General features: G+C 38.6%; 1 protein-coding gene across 15 annotated transcripts in view; it reads right to left on the bottom strand.

Annotated features, from left to right (window-relative positions):
- The window catches only part of FREM1 (FRAS1 related extracellular matrix 1), a 168,666-nt gene that overhangs the window by 25,109 nt on the left and 116,040 nt on the right, over nt 1-27,517 (bottom strand). For 6 of the 15 annotated variants that reach the window (XR_013404833.1, XM_028835154.2, XM_015117674.3 and 3 more), the window contains 4 exons: nt 24,815-25,079; nt 16,326-16,740; nt 10,816-11,017; nt 9,932-10,076 (listed from right to left, as the gene is read on the bottom strand). Coding sequence is in view for 5 of the 15 variants with exons in the window: in XM_028835154.2 (XP_028690987.2) it covers nt 9,932-10,076; nt 10,816-11,017; nt 16,326-16,740; nt 24,815-25,079 (1,027 nt within the window). In the remaining 10 variants the exon portion in view is untranslated. Of the gene's footprint in view, nt 1-9,931; nt 10,077-10,815; nt 11,018-16,325; nt 16,794-24,814; nt 25,080-27,517 lie in introns of all 15 variants that reach the window. The other 9 variants (XR_013404825.1, XR_013404826.1, XR_013404830.1 and 6 more) reach the window with 4 other exon arrangements.

The following is a 27,517-nucleotide window of genomic DNA, read 5'->3' as shown; positions in this document are numbered from 1 at the left end:
ACCCTGTAAGGTAGACAGAGTAAGGATTAGAATTCCATTTTACAAATGAAGAATCTAGGGTTAAAAGGCTGCTGAAGTTCCCACAGATATTTACAACTAAAAGGGGACTCAATCTTGAATGTTTTGAAGGGAAAGGAACCAGCAGTTAAGTTCAAGGAGACATTCCTTTTTGGAAAAGACACTAATACGAAGTCTTCTATCTTATCATTTAGATAAGGATAATTGGTACAACAAGAACAATTCCGGACAGAGATCTTCTCTGAACTTGGGTTCAGTTTAATAACAAAATACTCTTGAGGATGTGCTTAGTAATTATGTGTTTCATAAGTGTTATTTGTTTCTCTTTCTGTGCATAGAAAATGACTCTACTGGTATGAGGCTTGGATGCAACTATACAACTAAATAAACCTGATAAATAGAGGATGGTCTTTTTTTCTACAATATATTTAGTGAGTCCAACATTTGGTGGAAATTGTCTTCTTTAATCTTCATCTAGAGAGGAACATTTTTTTCCAAAAACAAACAAACAAACAAACAAGACTCAGAGAGGTTAAGTAACTAACTTAAAGGCAAAAAGTCATGACAAAGCTAATAGCAGAGATGAAATCCAAGCATAAATCTAATGCCAAATCTTCCATCCATCCTCTACCATTTCTCTCCCCAACTGAAGTTCTTCGTGACTGTTTTGTGAGCTCAAGCAGAGCAATACAGTTTTATCTTTACCCAGAAACATTTTGCTTTATGAGGTCTTGGCTTTTTTTTTTTTTTTTTCGCCATCTCTAACCTTACTATAGAGCAGGATAAAAGACACAAGAAACCTTCGCCATGATTGTTAACTGCACCTCCATTGTTTTCGTTTTATTCAGTTGCCTTTTATTCTAAATTTACAAAATCCTCAGTGGTTGCCTTACTTGTACTTCCCAAACTTCTAGTCAGATTCAGACTCTTTCCTCTCAACTTTTAAGTTTATTTATTATAATTTCTTTCTTTTTTTGTGGAACTAGAAATTCTGGGTGCTACCATATGGAACATGGGTTCACACATTTAACACACTCTCCAGGCATTCCTGGGGCCATTCATATTAGGGAGGAAGTCTGTCTTCAAATAACCACTGTGTCCACACTGATCATGTGTCAAAATCACGTTCTATGGATTAAGCTCACCAGCCAGATAAACTCAACAGCATAGGTTCATAGCTGAGCATCATGGGCCAGGGGGCAAGGGTAGGGTGAGACCATGGAATTATCACAGGGGCTCATGAATCTATGTAAACATACATGTTTATTCAATCAGATTTAAAATTTATTGCCCCTGAGTTTCTTGCTACTTCATATTAATAAAATTTTAAACATGAAAACAGTATCCTAATATCAAAAAATATTGGAAACTTCATGGGTCTCAGATGCAACTGAATTCAGATCTGGCATGAAACAGATCAAGAAACAGAAATAAATTATTACAGTAATACCTCTTTTTCACAATTTGCTTTCTGAAGGTTTCAGTTACTTGTGGTCAACCGTGGTCTGAAAATATTAAGTGAAAAATCCCAGAAACAAATAATTCATAAGTTTTAAACATCATGCTGTTCTGAGTTCTGTGTGATGAAATCTCACATCATCCCCTGCTATTCCACCTGGGGCAAGAATCATGCCTTTGTCCAGCACAGCCACACAGAAGATGCTACCTGCCCATTAGTCACTCCAAAGCTGGCTTGGTTATTAGACTGACTGCCACAGTATCACAGTGCTTGTGTTAAGTCACTTTAATTTTCTGTAATCATGGCCCCAAAGTGCAAGAGTAGTGATGCTGGCATCCCATGATAGTTGTTCTATTTTATTATTGGTTATTGTGATTAATCTCTTACTGTGTCTAGCTTGTACATTAAACTTTATCATAGCAAAGTATGTGCAGTATAGGAAAAAGCATAGTGTACATAGGGTTCAATACTATTTGCACTTTCAGACATCCACTGGAGGTCTTAGAACATATCTCCCACAGATAGGATGGATTAGTGTGTGCTTAAAGAATTACAAGATAACAACAACAAGGATATCATAAATGCCAATAGAAATATGTTGCAAAGAATCCCAAAAGGATCCAGGTAAATGAGAAAGAAAAAAAAAGTCAGCAAGATAGATTAGGGGAAAAGAGAGAAAGATGAAATGGGAAGGAAAGGAGGGCAGTGGGAAAGGATGAAACAAATACATTTGCATGGATTTCAGCTATCAGTAGGGTTCAAATGAGTTTCAATGTCCAATTATTCTGAGAATTCATCCATCGCTAATGCTAACCATGACAAGTAAAAATTTATCAATGCCATTCTGTAGCTCCTGGTGACCTCAAGGCAAAAAGCTAAATGCAATTTGATTTCTGATCTAGATCCAGAAGGGAACCATTCAGAGGGCTGTTCAGCTTCAAGGTACAAAGGGTCTTAGTGTTTGGGAATGTGCATGCATTTCCCTGATGCACCAGTTGAATGCTGCATAATGCTTACAGGTCAAGGTTGTCATTACACAATGCTCTATTTTATTTTCTTAAGACTATTCACTACAAATAATAAAGAATTATTGAAAAGCCATGAAATTTAAGCCAGGCCATATATTTTTGAGAAAAAATGTCTAAATAGCAAAGCACCTGCATATCTACAGAATATATACAATATATGTTTTGAATGTGAATTTTTTTTCTGCTTTTTGCAGTACTGTATTTGAGAAGATCTTTCTATGCTGAGACGGTGATTGCTTAAACTGTATACAAACACGTGGAAGAAAAATAAGAGATGTAGTCAATCATCTGGGAATTTTCCCTGCAAGAAGCTATACAGCTATATGCCTGGCATCATGTAAATGTCCAAATCCAGGAGCCCATGAAAGAGATTTGTAAAGTTCTAGACGTGTAGATGTCATGTAGATAAAGATTGGTTCATATCTTCCCATTTTAACAAAGCTTTCAATTTCCTGTCACCTGTCATTCTACGGTCAGAACTGTATGCCATGGACACACTTTATATGTAACCCATATGGCAATCACTTCAAGTCATTTAGCAGGAGGGGAAACTCCTTAAGTCTCTAATTCAGGCTTTCCCAACCATTTTGGACCAGACAATTCTTTGTTGTGGGAGGCCATCCTGTGTGGGAATGATGTTTAACAGCATCCCTGTCCTCCTCGCATTAGATGTAGTAGCACCACTTCCCTCTAGTCACAACAACCAAACATGTTTCTGGACCTTGACAAATGCTCCTTGGGAGAAGCCTTGGGAGAAGAGTCACCCCCACTCAAGAATTTCTTCTATATGTGGTTTTAATGTGTTTGTCACAATAGAAAAAAACTAGTTTACTGGGAGACGGAGGTTGCAGTGAGCCGAGATCACACTACTGCACTCCAGCCTGGGTGGCAGAGCAAGACTCCATCTCAAAAAAAAAAAGAAAAGAAAAGAAAGCAAGCAAAAACTGGTACAATGTGAAGCTAAATTCGGATCCCTGAAAACCACTGCTGTAAGTGGAAGACATGGCATGGAGCAGTGGAAATAAAATTGGATTTGAACTTGTGAGGCTTCAGGTCCCTCTGTCATTCACCAGCTCTAAGCAGTCAGGTAAAAGAATGTTGTTTAAACACCCAGTTTAAAATCACAATCTCTTTCCCAAAAACAGCACTTCTAATCCCCCTTCTCCTGATCAAGTTTTTCATTTTTCCAAAGCATGTACCACGTACAACAAGCATACTATCATATTGATTTAGATCCTATATATGCTCCAAGGAAGCACAGGTCTTTGGTTCATTGTGGTAACCCAGGTGTCTTGTAGAGTGTCTAAAACATGGTGAGTGTTCAATGTTTGTTAACTGAATGAATGAATCTTATTTATCCCACTGTTTCCTGAGCTAAGTTGACCATTGATATGGTTTAGCTGTGTCCTCACATCTTGAGTTGTACTCCCATTATTCCCACATGTTGTGGGAAGGATCCGGTGGGAGATAACTGAATCATGGGGGCGGTTTCCCCCATACTGTTCTCATTGTAGTGAATAAGTCTCACGAGATCTGATGATTTTATAAGGGGTTTCCCTTTTTACTTGGCTCTCTCATTCTCTCTTGCCTGCCACCATGTAAGACATGCCTTTTGCCTTCTGCCATGCTTGTGAGTCCTCCCCAAATACGTGGAACTATGAGTTCATTAAACCTCTTTTTCTTTATAAATTACCCAGTGTCAGATATGTCTTTATTAGAGTGTGAAAACAGACTAATACAACCATCGAAAATATTTTCCTCCCCAACCTTACTAACATCATCTTTCATACACTTGGAAAAAAACGCTAGGCTAGATGATTCTCACATGTTCTCTCTAGCCCTGACTTACTCTGGATTCTTTGACTATTGTTAGGCTTTATTAGCATAGAGAGAAAGATGGCATTGATAAATGAGCATTCTAACATAATTCATAATTTCTTAAAACATATGTATGCTATTTTCTAAGGCATGCATGTAATTCTTAACATTCAGCATTTTCTGGAGATGTATTAATTGCCACAACTGGGAAGAGGGTGATGCTACCCTTCAGCTGACAGAGGCCTGGGGTGCTGGTGAATGTTCCGCAGTGTCCAGGAGAGTCCCCTTTAACACCAAATGATTTGTCCCAAAACGTCTACAGTGCCAACGTTGAGACACCCTGTCCTGGACTAATAAATATGTTCTTTCTGATATTTTATTTTCTAGCTATTTGATTCACTTATGAAGAAACAATAAGCTGAAAGAAATACCTGGATTTAAATCACCAGTTTGGGAATTGGGGCATTAATCCAGGTTAACAAGAGTCTATGAAAAAGATATTTAGACTCTCTATGCCTCAGTTTCCTTGCTTCCTATAATAATGTAATTATTACACATTACAAAGTGCAATAAAGATAAGTCTGTACTTCAAAGGGGTTAAGTGAACCTTCATGAATTCTCATTAAGTATTTTGAGCTTCTCAGCAAAAGGTTTACAGAAGCTAAAATTGTGATTAAATTACTATCCTTATAACTATATCTTCATTTATAATCAAGTAGCATGTGACAAGAATTCCTGAAAATGTTAAAAAATATTTTTTCAAGTATCCAATCTAAGACTTATCAATTCAAAGATGACACTATTAAACTCCATAATCGAATGCTATGAACACCTGTGTTTTCATTTTTCTCTTTTTCTCTTGATAATGGGGTTAGCCAAGAGGCCGCATAGTGAGTACCCAAAACAAGTGCTTTGGAATCAAGCACACCTTGTAACCACTGATTAGTGTGTGATTACGGTCAGTTACTCAGTCTCTCTAGGCCTCGGTTTTCATTATCTTAAAATTGAGGAGAATTACACTCATGTCAAATGATTAAAATTAAAATTACTTAATATGTATAAAGCACCTGTACACAGTGGGTGCTTAATAAGTGCTATTTTCCTTCCCTTCGTCTGTGCTTTCCTAAGACCTAGTCTGAAGACAAAAACCTTAACTCCTGGCTTGCAGGTAAAGTGGAGGTATTAGCTAGCCAACAGTTTCAACCTCTTCCCCTACCAGGTGTTTCATAAAAACTGCTAAATATTGCAAAGTTTGCCTGATGGAAATTCCTTTTATTCTTCCGTCCCTTCTCTTTTAAAGCCAAAAACGGACAAAAGAACAGTTAGAATGTGCGTTGCCAGAGGTGGGGGAAGAACCAGAGTGCAGAACTGGAGAAACAGTCACTGAGTCATCAAGGACTTCTGCATTTAACATGGCTTTTGAAGTTCACTTTTCTCCAGTGGGCACAAGAAAGAGGTCCACGTGGAAGTTGTATTAGGAAAACAACCTTGGTCAGAAGTTGGCCACATTCTGTGGTCCACAGAAGTGCTTTTCTTTTTTTTTTTTTTTTTTTTTTTTTTTTGAGACGGAGTCTCGCTCTGTCGCCCAGGCTGGAGTGCAGTGGCGCGATCTCGGCTCACTGCAAGCTCCGCCTCCCGGGTTCCCGCCATTCTCCTGCCTCAGCCTCCTGAGTAGCTGGGACTACAGGCGCCCGCCACCGCGCCCGGCTAATTTTTTGTATTTTTAGTAGAGACGGGGTTTCACTGTGGTCTCGATCTCCTGACCTTGTGATCCGCCCGCCTCGGCCTCCCAAAGTGCTGGGATTACAGGCTTGAGCCACCGCGCCCGGCCCAGAAGTGCTTTTCATGAATGATGTGGGTCCTGTGTAACTTAGTTTGGGGCTTCTGCAGATCATCTTGGAGATTCAGCTTGGACTAGAAAACAGGCACGAGCTTGTGAGGGGTGCAGCCAAGGGGTGAGGCGATAAGATGAGCACTCACTTAGGTCGGGAGTTCAGGGCTCACCCTCCAGTGACTTCAAGACAATTACTTAAAAGCCTTGAGCTTTATTTCCTTATCCTCAGAGGATTGTGTTTTGCAGATAAAATTAGACAACTCGTGAAAACACCTAGCACAGTGCCTGAAATGTAGGCACTTAGCTAAATCTAAATCATTATGCAAATTTCCATAGATATCAGCATTATAAAATAATTTCTATTTACAATAAAGTGACTTCCAGATGTATTCCATGAAAAACTTGTTCCCTGAGCTATCCTGCCTGTGTGTGGGGTGGCGGGTCGAGAGAGGCGATTCTACAGCCCAGTTGGGTTGAGATTTGCTGCCTAGGCTTCGTTTCTGAGAGATTCCCAATCCACACGCACATCTCGATGACTCTAGGATGTGATGCAGTTAAACAAGCACGCAAGCTAGCTAGCTGGCAATAACTTGATGAATCTCACGAAACAAGCATTTCCAAATGCTTTTTATAGTGCAGCATCTATTCATCCTTCAGGACTGATACTCCATAGGAATCCTGCAATAGCCAAAACTGACCAACAGTCAAGATTCTCAACTTCCCACTGAACATGGGTCCTTCCCGTGCTCTAAAACAGGCCCATTTCTGTTCCAGACGGCACCCTGCAGTCCCTCTAGCTTTATCACAGAGGTTTCACCCCTTCAGATATGACGAATATGAATCTATTAATCTTGTCTAAGCCAAAGAACAACACAAAGTTCTACAGCCTTTAGCTCATTGATTAATAGGCATATTGATTGTTTACTTTGTGATTCATCCCAGGATCAATTTCTAATTAGAGGCAGGCTTTCTAATCCACCAAATGTCTCTGGGATACTTCTTCAGTCAATTATTGTACCCACATGAATTAACTACAATAGTAATCACCACCACAAGTTGCATTTGTTAAGGACTTTAAATACACAAGATGCTTTCATATACATTACACATCTCATTTGTTTTTCTAAACAAATTGTAGTATCGCTTCCATTTTACAGAAGAGATAACTAAGGCTTGAACAGTCACTAGATGAAGGGCAGAGCTCAAACCTTGTCCTCTAGCTCCAAGTTCAGGGGTTTATTATCTATAGTATAAATTCTAGTGTGTTAGATATGAAGTGCACGCTAACATAGAGGTCTATAATTTAAATGTTTTAAAAACCCCACTGAACTTTAAGGCCCTATATGAGTCAGTATTCTTTCTTGCTTGGGTGGCCAGTGTCTGAAGAGAAAGAAGACAAGCCTGCTGTTCCATTCCCTTCAGGCCAGATTAGCACAGTCCTTAAAATGGGCAAAAAGTTTTTGTGTGCTGAGAAAAATCACGCACTCTAAGGCTGCATTTCCACTTAGAAAAGTCACTTTCTAGCTCTGTCCTCAGTTTTCTCATCTGTAAATTTCAGATGATGATGGTACCTGACTCATAGGTGGTTGTAATGATTAAATGAATAGCAATGAAATAGAGCAAACACCAATTATATTGCAAATGACTGTAATTTATATTGTACTTGTAACTACATTCTGGCTGGCTGTCTTGGGAAGATGAACCACTATTCATAACCTTGCTTCTTACTGGAAAATTGTGCACCTAGTTCCAAAAACATCTGCTTACAAATGGGATTGAGGACAACTATACCGTTCAAAAATGATGATGATAAATGCTGAGTAATTTTACCCCCCCATCCCTTATAAAGAAAATAGCCTAATATATGTCAGAATCAAATAAAACTTCTCTCTGTATTACCCCTTGGTAGGCGTATGCCACAGCATTTTGTTCAGTCATGAACAAATGAACAAATTATATCAAGTTGAACTAGAAACATCTCCAGCACAGATACATGAAAGTTAATATCCAACAAAAGCAGGAGGCTATTTAAAATGGCCTCAATTAATGTTATAATTAAATTAAGCAAATTTTGCCGTAATTCTCACACGAATTTGAGAGTTATTTAAAAATATAAATCATCTTCCAAAATCAATGTCCTTGATAGTGACAAAGATTGAAAGGGGCTGTGGGTGAAGCAATATCAGCCTAGCATCATTACTGGGGGAAGAAAATTCTCTATCAGCTACACTGCACTCACACATGGAGGACCAGAGGTCAGCATTAGGTCAGTAGCAAGTCTGACCAACATTCCTATGTTTTCTTAATTGAATTACTCTTAAAATGTTAAAAAAAAAAAAAAAAAAAAAAAAAGTCCATGTATTAATGTGTTTGGAGCAGGTTGTTTTGTTTTGTTTTGTTTTGTTTTTTACATTTTCTTGAGAATTGGAAGATATTTGTCTAACGTTGCAAGTAGTTGATGTATTTTTCTATAAAGATTGTGATCCTGAGGAATTATTTCTCTTAGGCAAAGAGTTTAATGGGTGGAGGTCATCTGTTTTATGTTTTGTAATCTCAAGATTACATTTTAATATCAGGGGCCAGGTCTACTTTGTTCTAACCTACTCCCCAGCTCCTAGTACTGTGCACCCGGCATATAGTAGCCACGCGATAAAAGTCTGTGGAGTTAATAAATCTGGGCCAGGCTCTACATTTTATCAGGGCAACGGAGTGGGACCCTGGGAATGTGGTTTGCTAAGAAAAGCATGCTGGCTTTTTTTTCTGACAATGACTACAGTGACCTCTGCTGGTCAGATTTTAGAACTACAATTCAGGATCCGAAAGAAAATGCAAGAATTCTGAAGACTGCAGAGTTTCTCGGCTTTCTTTTCTTAGTCTATACTCCACCATAAAAGGAGTATAACAGAGCTGTATCACTTATGATGCTTAGTATGACTAGGATATGGTGACTACTAAAACAAGGACAAGTGAACACCTTTTCTTTGCGGTATCTGGGAAGGGTATCGAAAACAAGCAAAACAAACAATAAACAGAGCACAGTACCAGAAGACCTGGACTCTGACAGACCTTTCTATGACTATCTGTTAGCTAGTAAGCTATTCAGGGTCTACATTCAAGAAAAGTCTGGAATAGGGACCCAGTCAGTGAAATTGCTGTGGTCTGTTAATCTTATTAATTTTGAAGATGTGTTACTTTTGCTATTTTGAGGGTCATACCCTTCACACACCTTCCAAAGTCTGTTTTCCTCTTTACACTATCTTCATCTTACCTAGGATAAGTTTATCACCTTATAAATGGACTGTCAGGTAATTGTAATTTTCTTCATAAGAAAAAGAGAAGATATTTGGCTAACTCTTCTTGACTACCTCATTTCTCCGACCACAGACATTTTAGAAGGCTATAGTTACTAACACGGTCCTAGAGTGACCTCTTGCTGTGCAATCGCTACATGAACCTGCAAACTCAGTGTTGGATGCTAGTGAATTGTTAAGACAGAAACCTCCCTGTCTATAAAAGTGTATACATTGACATGCATAATATGAATGTCAACTTAGCTTTTTAATGTTTCTGTACTCTGTAAAGCTATTGGCTTTCCTATTATCAAGCAGTAATAAAAAGAAAATTCATTCTCCAAAGTAAATTCCATGAGCTTGTGGAACGGTCTATTAACTTAACATCTTGGGTTCTGTTTTTAAAAGAACATTTCACTTTCCTAATATTCAGATACATTCTGGATGTAACATGCAGGACTACCGAATAAGCAAGAGAATTTACATTTGAGGAGTGGCCGAGTTCCCTGTGGGGTCCATGATTTGAAATTCCATGGTATCTGAATTTACTTCCAAAGATGGGTTTATGATGTAAAGAATAGTCTTACTGTTTAAGTCCTTTTGGCTAAATTTCTCATGGATAAATTCACCTACAAAAAAGAAATAAATGAATATCATGGGTAATCAAACAAAACATTAAATAAGAGCTAATAAAATTGTATGGCTATTTTATTTTAAACACATCTTTAAAAAACAGCTAAGGTACATTTTACAAAAAGAAATTAGCATTACTGTAACTATCTTAAAACTCAAATGCAACAAGCTTAAATTAGGCATTAAATTGACTGCTTCAGAAATATTTGCCTTAAAAAATATAAAAATAAAGCGAAGGAGAATGGAAAGATACTGTAATAAAAATCCGTAATTTGGTGCCATCCTGTTTAATGATGTATTATGATCATTGTGCTCATAAAGGAGAAATAATATACAATCCAGAGAAACCATTAGGAAAAAAACCAAGAACTTTAAAAAAAATCTGACATCATTTAGAGTCATTTAGAATTCATGACAGAAGAAAAAATTGGTCACAAATAGGAAATTGGTCCTGACACTATGTTCCTTTGAATATACTATAATCAGCTGTTGCGAAAAAAATTATAAATAATCAACAGTTGTATATCAGTATTTGGTTCTTCCAGTCAGGATAAATTTAGGAAGGCTCAGCTCCAAACCCTCTTTAGGACCAATATTGATTTATAAACTGCATCTATCAGTAAGCCCTGGGGAGTGTTTACCAAATGGGCCTGCACTTAATTAAATTACTCTCTAGCCCTGCCAGCCACTGGGTATTTTAAAATGAGCAATTATAAGGATTAAGGAAGCCAGTACCTGTTGTTGTGTTCTCCAGATGTCCATGTTTTGGGCCTTGTAGAATTTTAAAGATGATCTGATCGTCCTCAGTGTCAGGGTCTGATGCCTTCAACACGCGGGAAGTGATGTAAATCCCATAGCAGCCATTTTTCAGGAGCCCCACTTGAGAAGGGGAATGCAAGAGTGTGATACGAGGAGCTGTTTTGTCCAGTTGGTCCACCTGGATCATCAACAACGACATACAATGTTAGCCAAAGGCCCCTCACCCCCATGCAATGTTGGGCTTTATTGGTTCAACAATGACACACTGTCCCGCGTTTTGGATTCCTTCTACTCCTCATTAGCGGATTCCTGTTAAAGACTGTCCTGTTCACAACAGCCTCAGCAAATATCACAGTGCTTGGAACAGAGGCCAACTTTCCACCGTAATCCTTGATCCCACTTTATCAATTTATCTATTGCCTGACTCCCACTCAGGAATACAAGTTCCGAGAGGGCAGGCGTCAGGTCTTTTACCGCCATGGATTCCCTGCACCTGGCACAGTGCCTGAACCATAACAGAAGCCCAGGGAATGTCTATTAAATTAATACACTAAAATTGACCCAAGAATTCTAGAGCAGACTTCATGTTAACTCCACAGAAGAACCTCCCCCATTTTCCTGGTGTTTAGTGATTTACAGACACAAAATTGTGAGGGTTTACAAATATATAGAAAAAATTTTTGGCATGTCTTTTTTTCAACTGGCAAAAATGTTGAATAAAAATAGAGATACCTCAGTAAGGAAAAAGTTAAAGGTGATTATTTCTAGACATTTGCATATTTGCTTCATTGAGGATGAGAGCCAGGTAGCTGAACAGGTGGACTAGATTTGTGAAGATGGTGGATGAGCAATTACTCGTAAGTGAGAACAGAAGTGTAGGTTCAAACACAACAAAGGACCTTGTTCAGTCTGTATGGAGCTCAGTGCATCTTGCATTTGTAAGATGACTGTTGTAGGTTAAGGACAGAGCAGGTTTGGATGGATTAGAACAGATTCGCCACTGATACTAGAAAATATGTAAAAGAATTTTCATTCCCCTCACTCCTAATCTCTCGGTTCTTAATTTCATTTACACCAAACTGATACTACTGTAAATCTTACTTTGCCCTAGCAAAGTAAAGAATTCATGTCAATGATAAGACCATGTATATTTTTGTGTATTATGATACAATGAACTACTCTGTAGCTATTAAAAAGAATAAGGGAGAAAATGAATTGATGATGAAAAATTTCCCCAATTTTGTGTTAACTGAAAAACCTAGCAAGTTGCAGAATAGAATTAGAATATAATTATAATACTATTTTTGTTAAAAATATATATTTATCTATACATAATGTTTGTATAGACATAGGCAAAAGTCTGGGAGATTTGCACAAATGTGTTCATTTGTTTTGGGGTGGAGAAAGATTACAGCTCCTCCTCTGTTTATTTCATAAGAAATTTTGTCACAACCAACCATTTTTTCCTCTCAAATTGGCAAGATTCTTAAAAAAAAAAAAAACAGAAATAATTATAACTCACACTGATGAATATGTGAAGAAACAGATATTTTTATATTTTGCTGGTAGGGGTACAAAATAGTAAAAATTTTTCTGTATCTTGCAGAAACAGATATGTATGCAAAAATGATTGGATATATATTCACTAAAATACTACTTATAAAAGCAATTTACAAAAAGAATGAAAAGTCCACCAGGGGATTTATAAACCATCTCCACCTGAGACTGAGTTCCAAGCAGCCTTTAAAAATCATGCTATCAGGAATATGATTAGTTATCAAGAACTATCAGGAATAGTTAATGACATAAGGAAATGTTCAAAATACATGAAGATGGAAACAGGCAGCATGCATAAAAAATAGTATATATAATATCATCCCATTTTTAATTGAACAAAATAAAAGAATGGAAGAAAGCCCCCAACAATAGTTTTTGGAGTGGTATGGTCGTCAATAATTTTTTTTTCTAGTAGTTTATGAATTATTTACAATACATACTTATTTTATAAACCAAAAAAGCAACAAACATTTTCAAAAGTCACAGTCATTCTTCTCCTCTCCTGAAGAGTATGGGTGGCAACTTTCAGAGCAGTGAGGTTGGGGGTCCAATTGTCATTGTGGCCTGTGAGGGAAGAAGCTCCGACAACCATGTGGCCAGTAAGAGAGATGGTTAGTGGAAGAAGAGGAAAATTAAAGTACTTCTAAGCCATACAAAAAATACCCAAGTTGATACTAAATGAATAGTTGAATGTAGGATGGTTGTTTTATTTTGGTTTTGGATGTTATAATTCCTTAAAAATGAAAGTGTTACAAAAGTAATAAATGCCTGTTGTGATCATGTGTTTTTAAAAAAACATCTAAACCCTAGCAACACGGTCCCGTCATGTCTCTGGTCACATTAAAATATATCCTAGGTCTTATTCAACTTCTAGCTTTGTCAAAAGTAGATCTTCTGGCTCAGTACACCAGAAGCATTTTTAAATATTGGGTTTCTAGATTTTTTTAAAAGAAAGCTCTATCCTTTGATAACTTGTGTTGTATTTACAGGAAATGCACAGAAAGCAATGGCATGACGTTTTTCTCCCTCACCTGACCCCTTTAAAGGAGAAGTACAGGTTGCAACAGTTGCAACAATTTTGGTCAGACAGAAAAGATTTCCTACAAAATGAATGTCAGGTTGTGACTGTGTCAGTTAAATACACCTGTGTTTTGGCGTAGTTTGGCCCTCAATTACTCAGATACCACCAGAAAAATAGTTTACCCATAGTTGGGAGACTTATTTGGACCAGTTTACCACTCAGTGGTGGTCAACATCCATATTGTCTTGGCAGAAAAAGCTCTTGAAGGCAAGACACTGAGGGCGTCATCTCTCCTCCACTGCTGGTGGGTTCAGTCACTTTCTAAAGGCTCTTGACTTCTCTGCTCAAAGAGACTGAGGGTTCTGGGGAATTACTGGAGGAAGTTTGAAGCTTACCTTGTGGGGTTTTTACACATAATGATTTTTTTTTTTTTTTGCAAGGAAAGCCTTATACTTTTGACAAAAAAAGAAACTTTACAATGTATGTCCAACATTTTCCTATCAGTAAATTCCACAACTTCCAATAGATAACTCTCTTATAATAGCCATGCTCTTTAAGATGAGTGTTGGTGTTGCGAGAGACCTGATTCAAGTTCTGGTACTTTCCCCAATCTCCATCCTCTTTTCCATCTGTGCTATGGAGTATAGGAAGGAACTGTGACGTCTACACTCAGAATTTATAATTCATATAAATTTGCAGCCAAAGAGACCCAGAAAAGTATCCCTGGTGGGACAGTACAGAGACAGGTCTCAACCTAGGTTAGGGAGTTAGGAATAAAAAAAAAAAGACACTAACAGACTGAAGAGGGAATGTGACTAAGATCAATTAAAACATATGATTAAAAATAAAAACAATAATTTTAATACAAAGTGCTTCTTACTGTGTCCACGATGTCAATATCTTCTTTCTTCTCCTAGTTCATCATTTCATTGCATTTTCTGGACCTCCTGATTGCCAAGGACTCATCCAGAACCCACTCTATGCTCTCAAGGCTTTCCTCATAGATAGACTCTGTGAGGCTTCATTTTATGTGTCAACTTTGCAGGGTGTGTTTTAGAGGGGATTAACGTTTACATCAGTAAATTTTGAGTAAAGAGATCACTCTCCATAATGCAAGTGGGCTTCAGCCAATCAATTGTAGGCCTTAAGAGAAAAGACTGAAGTCCCCCAAAAAGGAAGGAATGTTGCCTCCAGACTCCTGTGGGCTAAAGATTGCAACGTTAACTCCTGCTGAAATTTGTAGCCTGTAACCCCAGCACTTTGGGAGGCCGAGGTGGGCGGATCACGAGGTCTGGAGATCAAGACCATGCTGGCTAACACGGTGAAACCCCGTCTCTACTAAAAACAATACAAAAAAATAGCCAGGTGTGATGGCAGGTGCCTGTAGTCCCAGCTACTCGGGAGGCTGAGGCAGGAGAATGGCATGAACCCGGGAGGCGGAGCTTCCAGTGAGCCAAGATCGCGCCACTGCACCCCAGCCTGGGCAACAGGCAAGATTCCATCTCAAAAAAAAAAAAAGAAAGGAAAAAAAAAAAGAAAGAAAGAAAGAAAGAAATTTGTAGCCTGACAACCTGCCCTGTGTATTTCGGACATGCCAGGCCCTAAAATTGCATGAGCCATGAGCCAATTTCCTAAAAAAAATGTCTCTTTGTCTCTTTCTTTTTTTTTTCTCTCTCTCTCTCTGTCTCAGAGCAATGGAAAAATGTAACTATTTTACTAGTCAGAAAGTATTCTGAAGCGAGAGATAAATTTTAACTATTTTGTGTTTGGTGAGAGTGTGTAGAAGAGGGTGAATTACTTCCAAGGAGAGTAGATTCAAGGGTTTGAGAGCCAGAATATACTTGATGTGTTTTGACTTAAAAAAGAAAAACACATTATGCCCTCCAGGAATCCTTGTAATAGTCAACAAATGTGGCAGCGTAGTGTTATAGAAAGGACACAGAATTTGGGATCAGAAAGACTTGAGGTCTTTGTGTGTATTTGATCAAATTATTTAACTCCTGAACTTGTATCCTCATCTATAAAATGTCAATAACAAAACTTGCTTCATATGAGTTTTATGAGAATCAAATAAGATTTATGTGGAGTGGATCTGGCCTGCAGTTAACACTAAAGGAACTGCAATTGCTGCTATTATTACCCTCATCATTATTACATGTGTAATAGTATAAAGATGCTGCCTCGTAAGTTTCAGCATCAAATATGTTTCAGGCCCTATGCGACTGCTTTGGATACCTAATCCTATTGAATTCTCACCACAATGCTGTAGGCATGTTTTTCAAAGAAGGAAAAGTAGATTCAGAAGAGTTAATGAATTCTTTAAGGTCAGACAGTTAATACATTGCAAAGCAGAAATTCAAACCTAGGTCTGTCTGGCTCCAAAGCCCACGGCTTTTGCTCCTTTCTGTGCTACCATCGACACTCACAGTCAGTCATTAGCACCTATGAGGGCACCATATCTCTTTCATTCATATTAATATGCTGTTTGTGCTGTAGATGCATAATCTGTATTTGAATTAAACAGGAAAGGAAATTAAAACATAGTTCTTGGCCAGGCATGGTAGCTCACACCTGTAATCCCAGCACCTTGGGAGACCGAGGCAGGTGGATCATTTGAAGTCAGGAGGTCGAGACCAGCCTGACAGACATGGTGAAACCTAGTTACTACTAAAAATACAAAAACGTTAGCTGGGCATGGTGGCACATGCCTATAGTCCCAGCTACTCAGGAGGCTGAGGCAGGAGAATCGCTTGAGCCCAGGAGGCGGAGACTGCAGTAAGCCAAGATCATGTCACTGCACTGCAGCCTGGGTGACAGAGCAATACTCTGTCTAAAAAAAAAAAAAAAATAGTTCTTGATGTCACTGTTTTCACATCTCTGGCAGATGAACTGTGTTTTTCATACTTACCTGAATGGTGAATAAAACAGGTTCTTCCCACATTCTCCCATTCACAACAAAGCCTTGGTTTGTCCTGTCTGTGGCCATGAAAGTAAAGCAGTCAGTCTGGGAGTCCCCTCCTGAGTGCCGATAGGCCACATTCCTGCTGTCCACATCCTGCTGGGTGAAATTGTGTTGAAGTAGGCCTGTTCCCCACAGGTAGAGCTGGCCATGCTGGGGGAGCTGAACCAAGAGGAAGGTGAGATTCTCCGCAGCTGTGTCAGGGTCAGTCAGCTGAAGGAGGTCAGGGGAAAGCAGGCCCACGGCCCCCTGGGCCAGTCTCAACCCCTTGTTCCTGGTTACCACGGGCAGGGCTCTGTCCACAGTCTCCAGCGTGATCTCAAACACCCCATGCTCGGTCCGCAGTCCATTGCTGATGATGAATCTGGCAAAGAGAGGCAAGGCAGCCTTCAGCATGGATTCTTGTGTCACCATCTACTGGAATGAAACGATAATAATACACACCTTTACTAAAGGGTATGTTGTGTTGTGACTCAAATGAAAAATCAAGGGCAGATCTTGCAGAAGAATCCCTATCATTAAACCAGTCACTAGAGTAATGCATAAATGGACCATTCTACACCCAAGAATATTTTCCCAACAACATTAATGATAGACCCATGTGATACAACAGGGGAATTCTGACAATCCTATTTCTCAGGCTCACCAGTGCTTAATGTGCCTTGCACCACATAAAAATTTCACAACCAATGAGACTCATCTTATGAATTTGAAGAGCATACCCCCTTTATTTATTTATATTTTTTCAATTTTTTTTTCATGGGTGTGTAATAAAGTTGTAAGTCTGATAACTTGGAGACCAATAGATTAAAGTGCTAAATGGGTTGAATTTAGCTAATTCATTCTACTCATATGTTTTTATGGTAGATTTCTTAATAGCAGATCACATTTCTCAGACATGTAATCTCACTTAAATCATCTTTCCCTTCCAGGCCTCATTTCCACAGCTCTGAAAAATGAATGGGATGGACTAGAAGATCACTAAGTACCACCCAACTCTAAAATATTACAGGAGGCTCTAATCTCTTACAGTTTACATGTGCTTCTGCACTTTCTCCCTGTAAGACAGGTGAGAGTTATGCTACACAAGGATTATCTTCCTGCTTCAAAGAAAGGTTCAGAAAGTTGGTGGGAGATCATAACGCAGGTAGGAGATGAAGCTGAGACTAGAATGCAGGTCTTCTGATCCCTGCACCCTCTACTCTTGCAGAGTTTAAAATAAATGCTGGCTTAACAATCCACCACAAAGAGTTGTGATGCCTGAGCACCGCTGCAAAACTGTAAAAAGAAAGCTGAAATGATACGCATTTGAGATAAGCAAAATCTTTCTTATAGTCTTAAATTTGTGATACCATAACGTGCTTTTGATTATATTGATCATGAAACCACATTCTACTGAAGACAATTTCACAATAACACTGATTTAAATGATCTTTGTAGCATTTCAACGTGTAATTTTTATTTTAATAAGAATTAAGAGTATCATGAAATTATGCAAAGAAGTCACAATATTAAAACTCCAAAAGGTTAGGAAATCATTACTATCAAATGGGAGTGACAAATTCACTGTACACCAAAGAAATGTACTTAGAAATAATCAGAGTTGTGTCTTATTAGCTTTTCTCCATGTACCGTAGTTGCTGGAAATATTCGTGAAGGATGGACTCTTCTATTCCACTGATACAAAAATCTCTAAAAATAATGTTTTTGTAGAATATATAAATTAATAGGACATTTTTATGTATAAATTTTATATACCTATATAAATTGTATATTTTCTTTGGTGCTTCTTTTTTAATTAGAGAAGTTATGGCATTTATATTTATTTTACAAATCTGGCAGATTTGACTAACAGTCTCCTTATTCTTTGTGAAATGTGTCTTGTCCTTCAGGGTTTGAGCATCAATCCTTCTAAGCATGAAGAAACCTGAAACTAGATAGTGTGAGAGCAATTAGTCAACCAGCCTGCCTGCGACCACAGACTCGGGGAAGGCAGTTAGACAAAAAGTAAAAAGAGATGAGTTTGGCTGAGTACTGATATTGCTTTGAAGGCTACGCTGAAGTTTTTTAGTTTTCTAATTATCTAGTTAATAAGACTGCCAACAAGGAAAACATGTCTGATTTGATGCAAAGAAAAAGAAATACATGTCCAAAAAGTTAAAACTGCTAAATGAAATACAACAAATAAAGTAAACTTTGACATTTCACACACCTAGACTTGCAAAGAATGAAACCTGACACATTTCCCCCATAGCAGCATTTTTTACAGTTTGTAAAGCTATTCAATTGCCTTTAGAATTATAGATTGAGCAAAATCACAGTTTCCTTAAAACAACCCAATCAGTTATCCTTTCGTGAAATTAAACCTTTGATAAGTATATTTTTAACAAATTGGGAAATTTCATCACTGGATCATGAGGTATTTATAAAATTAATTATTTATTAAAAAAAGATGCCGGTGCAGTGGCTCATGCACATAAACCCAGTACCTTGGTAGGCCGAGGCAGGCAGATGGCTTGAGTCCAGGAGTTCGATACCAGCCTGGGTAACATGGCAAAAACCTTTCTCTACAAAAAATACAAAATTTAGCTGGGTGTGGTGGTGCGTGCCTGTAGCTCCAGCTACTAGGGAGGCTGACTTAGGAGGATCACTTCATCCTGGGAGGTCGAGGCTACAGCGAGCCATGAACGTGCCACCACACTCCAGCCTGGGCAACAGAGAGAGACCCTGTCCCCCCCAAAAAAAAAAAGAAAGAAAGAAAGAAAAGAAATGAAACGAAACGAAAAGAAGAGAAAGGAAAGGAAAAGAGGCCAGGCACCATGGCACACGCCTATAGTCCGGACACTCTGGGAGGCTGGGGTGGGCGGAGCACTCGAGCTCAGGAGTTTGAGACCAGCCTGGGCAACATGGCAAAACCTCATCTTAAAAAAAGAAAAATAATTTTAAAAAAAGAAAATCAAGGAACCTAGAAAAATATGTCTGTTCTTCAAACTTTTTACTTAGTCACCTTCACAGTTTCAAGAGTAAATTGATACACATTTTTAGGTATAAAATTATGCTTTATTTCTCAGGCAGAGCCTGAGAACAGAGTTATGCCTTTATTCTATTGTTTTTCTGTTACTTTTTCATATTCCCCCCAGATCCTATCATCTCACCCATGATAAAATAAAGAAGGAGGCTAGGTGCTCCCTCAGTGCCTCCAAGTTCCCTTTTTCCCATTTTCCCCCTCCAGAAATATGTTTCACACCTCTCATTCTACTCTGTTTCACAAATAAACTGGCTCTCTATTCCTTACCAGATCCCTATATCAAATGTGCTCTGTGGAGAGGGTTAAATCAGCCACTGGTACGTTAGCGTAAATGTAAGCCAAAGGATGTGTATTTTTAGCATTAGCATTAATTGTAGAGCTATAGACATTGTGCACTATTAAAAGTTTGTCAAATATCAGCAGAGAAGGAAGAAGAAAGAAGGGGAGAGATGGGACCAGGAGCAACAAAGCCAAATGCAAGCTTGAGTGAGTGCCAGGGACTCCATCAGAGGTAGCCATCTTGAATATCTAATTCTGACTTTCCTCTCTGGAGACTGAATTGCAAAAATGCTTGACGAGGTCCTCAAAGCTCATCTCAGGACGGCCACATCTACTCGATGTGTGCATGGCCTCTGTGAGGTCACTGAAGTTGTCTTATGATCCAGGCTGTCCATCTCAAACCCCTCCCTGCTGGATGATCGCGATCTGCCCACGTTGGAAACAGGCAGCCTGCCATCAGACAGATGGGAGTGAGGGCACGTGGGCCACAGACCACAGAAGAGTAAGAAATATGTTTTCTGAGGCCAGTGCTCCCATCTGGGACACCAAGGCAGCTGTCTGTGCTGACCTAAAGCTAATAAGCCAGGGGTGAAAATGATGCAATTTCTAAACATGACTGGATCAAACACATCATTCCACTTTCACAAGTAACAGTGCAAACTACTCACAGGCAGAGAGGCATCATCAGAGAGAGGGACAGAGTGAATGGTTACGGTTGAGTTCCCGGTCAAAATAAAGCTAGCAGAACAAGTCAAACAAGGTCAGTGCTGTTTGTGTCTGGAAAAGCTGACCGATCAGATGGTCTTCCAAATATCCCCTCCCCTAAATCCTCCAAATATATTCTCAAGGTTTAAAACCATAAAGCCATTGCTATGCTGGTATCCATTCTGAGGTGAAGAAGTTGGTGGTAGCAGCCCTTCTGTGGGTCCATTTTGTTTGATTTCCCTTATTACATCCCCCTGAGAAGAGATGCAGCCAGGATGACCACTGTTCTCATGAAATTTGGGGAATGACTCTCAGATTTGACTGGGGTGCCTGCCTGGTCTGATTTCACCATTACCACGGTGCTTTCAAGCTTTCTGCATTGCCTGGCAATAGAGTTGGCTGAAGAAGCTGCCATCTGTCATGGCATTTAAGAGATAAAAATGGAATCATAAATAGCGCCAGCTCCTCAGAAAAAAAAAAAAAAAAGTCCAGCCGGCATGTCAAAATGGAGGACATTAGCATGTTCTTTTAGTACCCGGCTGCCAGCAGCTGAAGTCAGCTTGCTAATCACTCGGTGTCATCTGTCCTAGAACATGCTGCCAAATCTTTCTTCCAGGCCAGCAGCACCAAACAATGCAGGAGAAATTTATGATTCACAAAATATTTTTGCAGAAGGTAAAATCTGACTATTAAACTCCCCCATTTAATTAATGCTGCCATAGCTTACATTAAAAAGGGAAGGGGGAAAATCCTCTGCCACAGAATTTATCTCTTCTACCCAGCCAAATTCCTTGCCAAATTTAACAGCAAGCAACATAAATTTAGGTGATTAGATTGGTTGCATATATTTAATTTTTAAAAAGCACCATGATCACACTTTCATTAAAACAGGCTTTCAGCTTTGGTTTAGCGCCACTTGACAAACAACATAGCAGTCCGTGATTGGGTTAGTGAAATGACAAGATTAAAATTCGGGTCTTGGGCAGATGCTAGGCTCTTCCATTATAAATATGTAAAACTGCTGGCCAAATATCAGAATGACACATTGAGGAGGTTCCTTCGCACAAATGCATATTCTCCACAAATTTTTGGTACAACGAGGTATAATGGAAAGAACCTTCCACTGGAAATGAGCTCTGAGCCCCAAATTCAGCAGTGATACTCAGTTATATCAGTTTAGGTGACTTCCTTTGCCTCTTGGAACCTTGGTTTTCTCATGTGTAAAATGGGAACACTACTGCATCTCTCGCAAGGTGGTGGCATAAGGCTTAAGAAAAATAACATACAAAAAAGAGTCCAGGACATTCTCTGGTGCATTGCAGGTGTTCAGGCAATGCCAGATTTCCTATGTGTAAATAAGGGATTGGACCAAATCAATGCTTTTCAGCCTTTGTTGTTTATTTTCTCCCTAAAACCTTGTTTCCTAATCTTGAGTAATTGACATCATATTTTTGCCATATGCCTGTACTATGTGTACTCTTATTATTTACTAGTTTGCTTTCTATCAATTCAATTTTTAACTTGAATCAATGTATTTGGTTAAAAGGAAACCTTTTAACTACTAAAAACTGAATATTAGCAAGCACAAAAAGTTTGCTTTCTTATATTTAGTTTTATAGTATTTATAGTATTGTTTTTAGTGTCAACACTCACATACTCACACACAACACATATACCTAAGTTCCATCAGTACATGGGGCTGAAGGCCCCAGAACCTCAATCTCTGGGAGGCCCTAAAAAGGCTTCTATAAATTCTTTTTTTTTTTTTTTTTTTTTAAGATGGAGTTTCACTCTTGTTGCCCAGGCTGGAGTGCAGTGGCGCCATCTTGGTTCACTGCAACTACTGCCTCCCGGGCTCAAGCGATTCTCCTGCCTCAGCCTCCTGAGTAGCTGGGATTACAGGTGCCCGCCACCACTCCCAGCTAATTTTTTGTATTTTTACTAGAGACAGGGTTTCACCATGTTGACCAGACTGGTCTCGAACTCCTGACCTCAGGTGATCCACCCACCTTGCCTCCTAAAGTACTGGGATTACAGGCGTGAGTCACCACCCCAGCCTCAACTTCCATAAATTCTTGAGGCTCCTCAGAACATATTCAGAACAACAGACTGGACCAGACCATTGATGGCTAGTCCTGACTGCATTAGAATTACCTGAAGATATCTTTCAAAAATACAGATTTCTGGGCCTGAGACTGGACTTACCAAAGTTGCCTCTCTGGGGTAAGGCCCAAGAATATGCATTTTGTAGTTCTCTCTGGCAATTATCTGAGGATCTAGAAATGTAGAAATTCCTGGGATAAATGATTTCTAAAATGCCATCTAATAAGACTTTTTCTAGATGCAAATTAGGAAATTTTTACAGTATTACCAATCCTTACATATGGAGGTTTTGTGTTTTATTCTCACCATTCGATTAATATCTAACCTTCATTTCTCAATATCTTTATGCATTCAGTCCTGTGTTCTCCAGCAAGGTCACTGTTTTCTTCAAGACAGTCACTAATGTCTTCAGCAGACTGTCCTGTAGGCATTGACAGAGGGAAGCAGGAAAGGAAAGAAGCTAGAAGTTCCAGAAATGCATGTAAAATTAAAAGCCCTGGATCTGATACAAACGTATTAAGCCAAGAAGCACCCAGCCTCCATTAGCAAACAGGAAAAAATGAACAATCATTGCTCCTCTTGGTAACTCCTTTCCTCCTTCAAGATCATACTTGGTGTTTTAAAGATTGGAAATAAGAAGGTCGTCAAGGAAAGAACATAATGACAACAACAATGACAATAATAGTAGTAGCTAACACTTACTTAGTTCTTCCTATGCGCCAGGTGTTGTTCCACTAATACTTTACACACATAAGCTCATATAAACCTCCCACAACCTTGTGAGGCAGGTGCTACGAGTATCATTCCATTTCACAGAAGAGGAAACAAGAGCACAGGAGGTTGTGTAACCTGATGAAGGTCACAGAGTTGTGAGTCACTCACGTAGCTCTTGCCCCCAAGCCTGTATCTTAACTTCACTACTCCACCTCTCAAACAAAAGAGCCAGCTTGAAAAGGAATCCCCACATCTCACGTTTTAGTGAATGCTTAGCAACACTCAAAGACTGAACTAGTTAAAATATTGATCAATTAAATGCTTACCTGCTTGTTAAAGGACATTTATCAAGAGAAAAAAATAAGAGATTAGTTCCAACTTTCTGAGACTTTTTGTTTTGTTTTGTTGGATTATCCAAATCAGCTTTCAAAAATCATTTTAATGCTAAAAAGGTGAGCAGCATCCTCTTTACTGACATTTAACCAGTGTTTATCAGAGCAGACATACTGAATTTAGATAGGTAAAAGATAGAGGACAGTGATATTTGAACATGGGTGTAACAGTGATACTTGATAGTTTATGGGAACCTATTGAATAATATAGGAGTATGCCCCATTTATGTTATTTTATAGTGCTCTTTAGAAGACTGTACTGTGACATGGTGAAAATTACACCAGGAGCCAAAAGTGTGGGTGTACAATAGACAAACCAATGCTCTCCAGGCCTCCTTCTGAATTGACAAAAACTCAAAACTGGATTGTGCACAATGGTTCGCTCAAAGTCCAACATTTCCCAGTCCTCATGCCCGGCCTGGGGATCTGTGTTTCTCTCCAGGACCTCAGGTTCAGCCAGCTTTGAGAGCTGCGAGATTATAGATCTTCTGGAGTTGCTCTTGCTTTATGTGACTTGAAACAAATTTCCATATTTTAAATGAATGTAGATTTTCATTAATGTTGTATCTTTGCCTTATCACCAGATTGTCATTCATTCCAATGATTTATTTGATACAGAATTCTGGAACAGGTGCGCAGCCCCCAATTATAACATTGTTTCTGTGGGGAAATATGATCTACTTTATGACAACATGATTTATGATATAGTTACCAGAACACGTTGTGTCAAAAGGCAGTGTCTGCTTATGCCAAATGTTTACTAATAAATGCTTTTTCGTCAGACAGAAAAACATACTCCAAAAAGAGGGAAATTACTTTTCCAGGTCTATCTTTAGCTGGGAGCCTCAGCTTTTCACATTTCTCCTCGTAATAGAACTTGCATAAAGATCTGTTTACTGTGTTTATTTTTTGATAACAGGCCCAAATTTCTTGCTTTGCTGCTGTCATTTTAATTGTGTATCTTCACCTTACATACAACAAGGCAGTAAAAGAAAAACACAGCTGCACCAGAGCTGAAAAATGACTCATTTTTTTCTCCTTTTCTATCCTTTGTTTAAAAAAACAAATTTCATTCTATATATTTAAGGCATACAGCGTGATGTTGTAAGATACACATATTTTGTAAAACGGTTACTATAGTGAAGCATATTAACAGATCTCCTTTTCTGTAAGTATTAATCCAAAGAAGGGGTTTGAAAAGTTTCCATGGGGCTCACCTGAATCTGTCACTGGAGACAGTCACCTTGCTCTTGTGTACATAGCAAACGGTCTGCCCCGCTATATCCATTTGGCTGAAGCTTGTAATGGGAACTCCAGGATAGTGAACATATTCGACCTGACCATATTGTGGAGGGGAGGTAATGACATAGAGCAGTTCCTCAGGCTTGTCTGTTCCATCCACAGCCAGGAGAGTGGTGGTTGTTAAGAAACCTCTGTCACCTTTAGACACCACGAGTGGTTTTGTAAGGATGACAATATCACCTACATGACATAAGAGGTTATGGTCAAGAATCGTATCAAAAAATATATTGTGTCCAAGGCAAAGGCTGAAGACAAAGGCCAAAACTGTGCAAAAATCAAAATTAATATGACATAGAAAGGTTTATATAACTATTATGAATAAAAATAATTAACCAAAAGACATGAGCAGATATTTCACAGAAGAAGAAATTCACATGGCCAGTAAAGATATTTTCAAATGCTCAAGCTCATTAGTAATTATGGAAATACAAATATCATGATAAATTGTCATGTAATAACTTTTTGATTGGCAAGGATGTAGAAGCCTGACTGTACGAAGTGTTGAAGAAGACATAGATCAAGAGAGCCTTGCATACAATTTTGGGAAGACTGTAAATTGGTACAAGATTTGGCATTATTTTGTAAAGAGTCGAATGTTCACATATGCCTTGACTCAGCAATTCCACCCCAGCTATTTACTTCAAAGAAACACTTGCCCTGCTACCCTTGGAGACATGCACCCAAATGGTCATTGCAGTACTGTCTGTAATTGAAAGCATTACACACAACCCAAATGCCTTTGCGAAAAGTGAATGTATACACAAACTGTGTTCTATTCATACAACTGAATTTCAAGCAGTAGTCAAATGAATGAACTACAGCTACATGGAATGACACAGATGTAGTATATTAACATTCATTAGTTATATGAGCAAGCTGAGAAAACGATAAAAGTAAGAAAATAATACAAAATTTAGAACCATATTTTTTTCTGGAGAAGGTAGGAAGATGTCTATTATTAATATTCCAGTCCTTCAATTGTGTGGTAGTTGCACAAATGTTCATGATATATTTTTTAAATGTATATTTATACAACCATATTCATATCAGGATTGCTCACAATAGCCAAGAGATGCAAACAACTCAAGTGCCTCTTAACAGATGAGTAGATAAACAAAATGTGGCATACACATACACTGTAATACCACTCAGCCTTAAAAGGAAAGGGAGTCCTGGCACATGCTACAACATGCATGAACCTTGAGGACATTATGCTAAGTGAAGTAAGCCAGTCGTGTAAAGATATATACTATATGATTCCACTTACATGGAGTACCTAGAGTAGTAAAACTCATAGAGACAGAACATAGAACAATGGTTGCCAGGGAGGGGGAAGTGAGGAATCATTATTTAACGGGTATAGACTTTTAGTTTTCTGAGATGAAAAAATTCTGGAGATTGGATGGACAACAACATGAATATATTTAACACTATGAACTGGTACACTTAAAAATGGTTAAGATGGTACATTTTGTATAATGCGTAATTTACCATTATTTTTTTTAAAATGTATGACTGAGGAAGGTAGAAGTGGGTCACACATGGACCAATGATGCAGTTTCACAAAGTAGGGATTATAATTGAATTTTGTTCACCTGAGGCCCATTACAAAGTGATCATATCTCAAATACAGAGCTTCTACTCTGTGTCAGGTACAGAACGTTCTTGTGACGTATTGTCTTATCATATCCCCAGATTATAAATGAGGAAGCTAAGGTATAGAAATGCTAACTTACCTGCTTATGGTCACACTATTAATAAAACATTGAGTGAGAATTTGTACTCAAGCCATCTGAGTCCAGAGCACAGGCTCTTAAACACTGCATTATTTTGTTCCATGTCTTTAATATCTAGGGAGCTCTTGTGAACTAATACTAAAAGGGTGAATATCCAAAAAGAAAAACACGTGATGTAAATGCCAAGCCATTTCTGAATTTAAAAACATAGTGGCCAAAAAATTTTTTTAAAGATATTCAGTCTCATGAGGAAATAAGAAATACAAATAAACCATCAAAGTGGTACAATTTTAACCAGTGGTTCCCAATGACAAGCAATTTTGCTCCCCAAGGGACATTTGGCAATGTCTGGAGACATTTTTGGTTGTCATAACTGGGAGTTGCTACTGGCTTCTAGAGGGCAGAGGCCTGGGACGCTGCTAAACATTTTGCAATGCACAAGGGAGTCCCCTGCAACAAAAACTCCATCCCAAAATGTCAATAGTGCCATGATTGGAAAACGCTGTTTCAGATTACTAAATTGGTCTTTTCATATACTATGCTTTTATCTCAAAATGCTATGCAACTTCAGTCCTACACAGAATCAAAGACCATTCTAAATTTAAGTCAAAACCTTAGCCACAGATGCTACAAAGAGAAGCAAGATGAATACGTCAAGGAAGTAAGAAGAATGAATTAGGTGGGGGAAACAAAAAGCACCCAGGAGAGGTTTCACCAGGAGCAGGAAATGGACCTGAGGGGAGGAAGAGCTACCGGCTCTTGCCTTGATGCAATTTTTCAGCATTGTAAGGGCAGAGTATAGGTTAGAGTCAACTATAGACAATGTCCTCCTAAACTTATCTGAAAGATCTCAACATCATTTCTGCCACTGTGCAAATCAGA

This window comes from Macaca mulatta, chromosome 15 (assembly GCF_049350105.2).
Source record: "Macaca mulatta isolate MMU2019108-1 chromosome 15, T2T-MMU8v2.0, whole genome shotgun sequence".
In the NCBI taxonomy this organism is placed as follows: Eukaryota; Metazoa; Chordata; class Mammalia; order Primates; family Cercopithecidae; genus Macaca; species Macaca mulatta.
This window is presented reverse-complemented; position numbering and strand designations above follow the sequence as displayed.